A 7,910-nucleotide genomic window follows, 5' to 3' on the forward strand; every position below is an offset into this window, starting at 1 on the left:
CACCTTCAGCAAGACAGATGTAGTGCTGGAATCAAATGCAAGAACAATAAAAATTATTTACAAATGCCAGTAAAATTCAGGTATTCATTTTGACTAAAAAATGTAGTTGAAATGTGAATTGAAAAAATATTTAATTCTGGCATTCTGAGTAATTTCAATCTTCTGTGTCCAAGTGGTATCATCTTGAAATCAAGTTTAATTTATATCTTTAATGGAAAGGATCTCAAATTAAACTGCTTAAAAAATTTACTCTAACTCAGCTAACCTGAAAACAGTTTTCTGATATGGAAGTTTTCCATTCAATTACTAAAAAATTATTTCCTGCAAAACTTTACTCCACTGATGAGGACATGGTTGTAACTCTAAATCGCACAATATACAGACATGAAGAAATATTCAAGCAATGAATCTTTATCATAAATATTTACTACAAGCTAGATATCCTGAATACATAGATGCTCACACCAAACTCAAAATCAGAATGTCTTCATTGATCATAATAGCCCTATGATTTCACTTTTGATTTCTGAAGATTAAACAGGTATGAATCAGCCCAAGCAGTAAGGAATGAAGAAACAGCAGAAAGGAAGCACCAAGAGTGTTTCACACTGTGGCCTGCAGCTTTGGAACTGTCATCATGTATCTCACAGCTGACATCATACTGGACCAATTAGTCAAGCTGACATCACATTGCACAAATTATTAGCTAACCATTTCAATACTTTTTTTTGAGCTCATTTTGCATACAAGTTTTCCATTGGTTTTGGTAAGAGAAAGCTGCACTGTGATCAACACAGCCATCCATAAGATGATTCCTTTATCTGTAACGGTTATTGCAACAGAGATGAAAGACTGCATTTCCCTGCATTCGTGCACAGATGTGACAGAACACAGTCAAAAAATATTTATAATTCACTCTTTCTGTGTGATCATAAGAAAAGCTTTTCTTACGTTTTCCATCTAGCACTGCAGTCAGAGGAAGGACATTAAAGAACTTGTCATGAGACAATTATATGTATTTAATGTTACAGCAAAGGAAATAGCATCGGAATAACTATTGATAGGACGTCCCAACAAGGTAGCTGCTGCCAGTGGAAGCCATCCTAATATGATTTACAGTAGTTTATTTCTGTTTACTGGATATAATTCAGAGAAAATCCATTTAACTTACTCTACATTCTTTGTCCAGTCTGGAGGGTTACTCATGGTCATAAATACGCAGTTGGTCAAAATAGTGCACATGATAAGCATGCTGAATAATGTAGGCTAAGAGTTAAGGAATGTAAGCCAGAAAATCTCATAAAAGGAGTATCAAATAACACACTGCTTTGGTAGATTTTCATTATCAGGAGCTATCTATCCCTCCACTGCTCTTTTAATACCCAGGGAAAAGTCCTGAATATATTAAAGTTTTCATTCACTGCTTTATAGCTAAAAGAAAGCAATCATACGCTAAAAATTAGAAAATCTTAAATGTATTTTCAAAAGTGCCCCAACTCAAAATTATTTTTGCTTATTGAATAAAAATTTTTACATTTGAAGCATTGGCTTCTAATTTCATAGAATAACACAAAAAGTACTTCTTTTAGATGATCTAGACAAATCTGATCAGCTTCATGCATGCAAAGCAATGAAAAATCCATTTTTTTCACTTTAATGTTTTACCATAAAATTAGGCATATATCAACATTTTTCCTTATCACTATGATATACTGAAAGCCAGCTGCCACATAGTAGAAGATAACATAAGGAAATCTTCATGAGAAAAGTATTTTACTGCTGCTTTTGTAATATAAATGCTGTTGGGAGGGGAAGGCACATGTGATTCTCAAAAAAATCCAAATAGAATTCCAGAACAGGTCCAAGTCATAAATAATTTCATATATTTGAAGAGAATCACTCTAAAGCTACAACCATTTACTCCCAGAACTGCTGACATTCTTCTAAGATACAAAAAAAATACAATCACCAAAATGAAAACCATACAGATGAACCACAAAACGCCCACATGATGGCACTAACACCTAAAGCTACAGAGAGGACAAAGCTCAAGTTTGAGAACAGCTGCAGGTTCATGTGGTGCTCCTAAATAGAAATCTGAATATAATGGGGTGAGAAGTACTGTGAGGTTCCCCTTGAAAACTTTTCTTTGCATGTCTACATTAACTAAAAAACCTTCAAGTGATAATGATACCTCTACCTTCTGAGATGTCAAAAAACTGTGGCGATACATTCAACAATTCCTTGGGTTTTCTGCACAATGAATATATTTAAAATCCTTTACTGAGAGCCTAGCTTCTCTTTATGTAATTCACATATGAACAGAGCAAAATAAATATTTTTTTAACATTAAAAAACATGCTACAAGTGTTTAACCAGCCTGTACCTTAGATAAGCTTTCAAAATCTTTTTTGATGAAATGTCCACTTAGAATTGCGAATCCTCACTATGCTTTCGTTAGTGGAAAAATATTTATAGTATACCTCACCATAAATTTAAACAATCTGTTTTGGCATTCCGACTTTGGTGACTATCTCTTCACCACCACCTCAGTCTTACAATAGTCTATTATTTCCCATAACTCAATAATGCTCCAGAATATGGTAAAGACTGTCATATAATTGAAAAATAATTATTTGTAGTGGCACCTGTAGCAAGAAAATTTAAAACAGGCTATGTAGTATCATGATAGTTTTGGAAGTCATTTGTAGGCTAGCGATTGATAACCACATCTAACACATACCAACCATTGTATTTATCAGTCTTCCAGTATACCAAGACGGAAAAAAGACCTTTCAAGATTTAGTCCACATAATCTTAGGATCCCTATAATGAATGCTAACACAAAACTACTTATGTTCGACTTCTGTAAATACAAGTGTGCAAACATTTGTATTTGTTCCTTATTATTTACCTGACTTTCTGAAGTCAATGCCCTCATTGCTCATATTGGTATTCAGGATCAGAGCAGAGGGATGCCTACTACAGTCAGCTATTAAATCACTGAAAAGGACAAAATAATGGTGAAGTAATTATAATCTAGCTTTTCAAATTTCTACCTGCATGTGGAAATCTCATGACCTTCCTGAAGACTGAAATTAAAACATCAACAGGCTTACAAGTGCATAATGCAATAATGATCAAGAAATAAAACAGACAGGGGAGATGCATACAGGACTGAGAACGTGTAACAAAACAAGAAACCTATGCTGGTTTATGAATCACTCTTTCTGTAAGTGTTATCTGAATCAGAAAATGAAAAGGAATAATGAAACTGTGTTTTCACTAAATATTCATACAAGCACAGACCTGGGATCAAAGATTTCATTTTAATACACAGTGTCAGGGAAGAACTGAAAGTATTCTGAGCAATATATCTGCAGTTTATAAAAAATGTGGAGGAGGGGAGAAGATGAAAAAAAGATGTGATGATTACAGAAAAAAATAAGAGGGAAGGAAAAATTATGTGGGGGAAGAAAGAAGACACAGAAATTGTAAGGGACGATGACTGGTTGTCTGGCTTCTGGTATTACTATATTAGGATCCAGCAATGAACAGAAATGTAAAAAGAGAATGAGAAAAAGAACAGAAGACAGAAATAGTAGAGAGAAGACGGACAAAGCACTACAGATCATATTGATCCTGGGACATATGCCAGAGAATCATTTAAATACTAAGTAACATCTCATTCATTACAGTTTTAGACTAACCACTTGAAAAGGATATGAATGTACCAAAATCTTAATAGCTATTTTTCTAAGAGGATTGAAAGGAGTTAACATGTACAGGGCAGAGGTGGCACTGAATCGGAATATTGCCTTCCCTTTATTCAATACTATAAAGGTCTGGAAAAAGAAAAACAGAATGAAAAATAGCATTTAGATGATACCAAGATACAAACCCTGAAACATTTTCATTTAATCATTAATCATATTTGGTCAATATGCTCTTTTTTCATTGACAAAATCCCCTTGTCCATTCATACATTGTAGAGTCCAGCCAAATTACTGTAAATACAGTTAAACGAACACTTAAATGCATCTATTTAGAAATCATAAGTAATCCTGATATTGCTAGCTAGTAATAGAAATAGACAAATATAAAAGAAATGTAGGCAATATTTGAAGAATTAGTATACATTTTGTACGGTATAATATATACACTAAGTTGTGTAAGTGCAACCAGAAGGAGAGCCATTAAAACTTCAATCCCTAAATCAAATAACCACGATAAATCATCAAATCAAAGTACTAGGACAAAAGTAACTCGAAGTGATCTACGTTTCAAGTGATTATGAAAATATGGAAATCAAGAGTGTTCAAACACCATTTTTGAACATAACAGTAATGTACTCAATTTTTGCTGTACTCTGAGAGTAATGTATTACCCCCCCTTCTCAACTATTGCTTGCGTTAGTTCTGTACCTGCAAATCTATTTTCCTTGTCATACTTTACTTTCACCTAATACAGAATAACTCTATTCACTATATCCATGTATTTTCACTGCCTCTCCACAGTTTGAGCAATAACTCATGTATATTACCAACATTTTTAAAGGCATTTTTTAATGTAACAGTGTTTTTAAAATCCAAGAAATAAAGAATAAAACCTGTAAGTTTTTTTAAAAAATACATTGATTCCCACATATCTGGGAAAAGTCCTGTCTATTTCCATCATCTCTTCTTTCTACACATGGATGAAAGTTCATGCTTTCTGAAAGGAAGTGGATCTAGACAGCAATGTGGCAGTCCTACGAAGCCCAAAGGGCACATAAACCATGCAGACCTGGAACACTGCCAGCAGTCATGATCTGCCTCAGCTGAAATCAGAGGGCAGCATTTGTCAAGATTATGCTCTACTTTCGGAGCAGGTGTGGCAAATAGAGCAGCTGAAACCACAATGCCTCTCCCTGCCTGAAATAATAAATTATAATAAGTCAGTGCTTCCAAACTTAACACGTTTGTATTCTCCCATACTTAGTGACTCTCAAACTGCACTTCGATCTTTTATTGTACAGGAGTCTGTAACATGCTCTTTCCTGTGAAGATTTTTCAACTCTCTTACTATTAGTCCTGGAGTTAATGAAAACAGGACTTCTAATAATCAGAGTTCTTTTGTTTTCTGTTCCCTTTACTCTGACAAAACCTCTGATCAAGTAGCATTTGTACTATGCTGACTCATCAAGTTACATTAAAAAATGAAAATGGAGCCTGACCCAAAAAATGATGCTCAAAAATATGGAAAGAATGCTAAGAAAAATAATAGGAGGAGTTATTGCAACATGCAGCTTGAAGTCTTGCTTCTCCTACTGGAAACCACAATGCTTTTGGAAAAGATGACAACTGCTATGCATTTCTCAATCAGGAACAAGCAATTCAGCAGGATTTTACTTCACGTCCACACTTAATTGCAGAATTACTCTTCTAGTTTCTAGAGCATGATAATAGATGCTCTAACTTTAGGATTTATGGCACTGAATTTAGATTTTTACTACTACAGAATGCAGAAAGGAATTGGTACTTTGACCCAAATTCTATTTGCCTTTCAGACTTCAACAGGGTAAATCCCTTGAGTAAAGGGAGCAAAACTTGATAATTAATTGAAAACCTTGTTTTCAAAATTAACTCATGATTCTCCATACATGAATTCAGTTTTAGAAATTCTGAAATGAACACTTTAGGTACAACTAGGGTTTTTTTTTTGAGTTGTTCTGCTTAGTTCTTCATGGTATGCCTATATTGTTATTGTTTCAACATATTACTGATGAGGCATACCCCTAATTCCTGCAGGAAATATCTTCATTTGCATTTTTTTCTCTTAGCCTGAGTTTGAATCATAACAATTCTTGGAGCTTTTCTTCATTTTTCTTTGAAGCGGTTTCTTCACTTTCATGGGTTTTGTTTTTTAATTCACTTGTTTTTGTTAGCTAGCTAGTTTCCACAGGAAAGAAAAGAAAGCAGGAGAAAAAAATTATGAAAACAGAAAAAAAATTATTTCTTCTTTACTAGTAGAATAATGAGACTGCAATACATATGATGCCAAAATCAAAGGGACTTAAAATCTGGAGGAAATCCAAGGCCATCTGGACACTAGTCTAAAGTTCAACACTTTTGTGCTGGCCACAGCAGTTGTTGTTACTTTAAATCAAAGCAAATATTTTTTTAATTAACATCTCCATAAAAATATTTTTTAATTATGTAACATTCTGTCAACACTCCAAGTGCAATTGCTACCTCCTCTTTATTTACGTCCCTCTTTCAAACACCTCCTCTTTGAAAACAATCATAGAAGACAATAGAACTGGATTTAAAAAAAAAAAATCACCCAGACTAACTTGGATATATGATGCCTCTACAGAGTAAATATGGATCAGGATGATCATTATCACATCCTGAGAAATTACCTTTACATACTTCCCTATCCTTCCCAGTGACAAGAGAATCCAACCCAAGCTTTTGACAACAGTAAAGAAATCTAGTAAGAAGATGTGTAGTACCTTTGAGATGGATTTCATATTGAAGACCTGCTCCTTTCACAACTCTAAAACAGGGATTAGAAATTATTCTAAAGATAACCCCTGTGCTACTGCTTTAATTCTCCTGTGTGTAAACCACTGAAAATTATAGGTTTTAATAAAATGCCAGGTTTATTAAAAAAAAAAATCTACTGATCTAGAAGATCTCACAAACTTGTATTACTAATTTCTGTTCTTAAGAGTGGAGATTTCTGCCAATCACATCAGCTGTTGGGGGAATTATTATATGGAAAAAATAACAGAAATACTATGCCTTTGAAGGGTTCTTTGTTATTTATTCTTCTTAAAGCCTGATGGAAATATAGAACACACTCACTTTTTTATTGATATAATATGGGTCCAGGTCTTCCAAGGGCTCGGACACCATTCCTGGAGGTATGTCGCCGTAAATAAATGGCAGTGTCTTTCCTGCCTCCAAGTCACTGTTTGGCTTCGGGCCATCTTCATCATCATCATCTTTGCGTTCTTGTTTGGATTTTTGAGCTTTCTCTTCGTTGATGCGCTGTTCAATAGCTGCGAGTGATTCTCGTGTGAAATAGCGGAAGCTGTCAGGTCCTGGTGGTACCAGCACCGATTGTGCCATCTTTTCATCCTGCACCTCTTAATTACTGTTTAGCCTCTCTCATAAAAAAAGTGCTAAAAATATTAAAAAAACACAGAAAAAAATTTAGGGCAACACAGTTAAAAACAATGTAAAGTAATACACCATGACAGAATTTTGTGTGGGACATCTTGTTAAATTCATTAATTATCATCCAAGAGGAGGCTGCTGTGAAATGACTTTTTAAATTTGTTTTTATTTCAAGACAAACCATTTTCCTTTGCAGCTTGCCTCTTAGAGTTGTCTCAGAGGTATCAATTCTTCAAACATTTAGTTTAAAATTCACTTAGTGTTTGCACCAATAGATTGTCAATTCTAAAGGCTGATAAAAAAAGTCACATACAATATAATAACATTTTTCACCTTTATCAAAGGTAATGTTACCCACTCCCAGGAATAAAGCAGGAGATGTTTTCCACTACATTCAGTGTACATTCCACTACATACAGTTCTGAAGTATTTGGTCCAGTCTTGAGGAGTGAGACTCCAGACAATGTAGCTTCTTATTATCCTGAAAGCTGCATCTTGGACCAGTCCTCCCTCTAGCTATACGGACCAGAATCCACTATTGCCTCGTAAGGCCAGAAGGATCAGTTGAAAGCAATACAAGATGCTCCTTCTCTTTGAGTACAAATATGCTGCCTTTGCTGAACTGCCAGCTCAGGAAACGAGGATCAGGCATAAGCACCTGTATTCAGATCCCCTGCCTGGCAACACACTGTGCACTGGAAGAATTGCTGAATTAAACAAAACTGATTTTTAATCATTACATAC

The 7,910-nt window shown here is 34.6% G+C and overlaps 1 protein-coding gene across 9 annotated transcripts in view; it reads right to left on the bottom strand.

Moving 5' to 3' along the window:
* The window catches only part of LOC310911319 (sodium channel protein type 2 subunit alpha), a gene marked incomplete at its 3' end in the record, with an annotated part of 51,812 nt that extends 44,515 nt beyond the window's left edge, over positions 1-7,297 (bottom strand). For 7 of the 9 annotated variants that reach the window (XM_083864730.1, XM_083864728.1, XM_083864725.1 and 4 more), the window contains exons 1-3: positions 6,852-7,297; positions 3,726-3,845; positions 1,172-1,260 (exon numbers count right to left, since the gene is read on the bottom strand). In XM_083864730.1, the coding sequence (XP_083720856.1) occupies positions 1,172-1,260; positions 3,726-3,845; positions 6,852-7,118 (476 nt within the window). In that variant the 5' untranslated portion in view covers positions 7,119-7,297. Of the gene's footprint in view, positions 1-1,171; positions 1,267-3,725; positions 3,846-6,851 lie in introns of all 9 variants that reach the window. The other 2 variants (XM_083864726.1, XM_083864732.1) reach the window with 2 other exon arrangements.
* Positions 7,298-7,910: the final 613 nt, after the last annotated feature.

Source organism: Zosterops lateralis, assembly GCF_965231275.1.
Source record: "Zosterops lateralis genome assembly, chromosome: 7".
NCBI lineage: Eukaryota > Metazoa > Chordata > Aves > Passeriformes > Zosteropidae > Zosterops > Zosterops lateralis.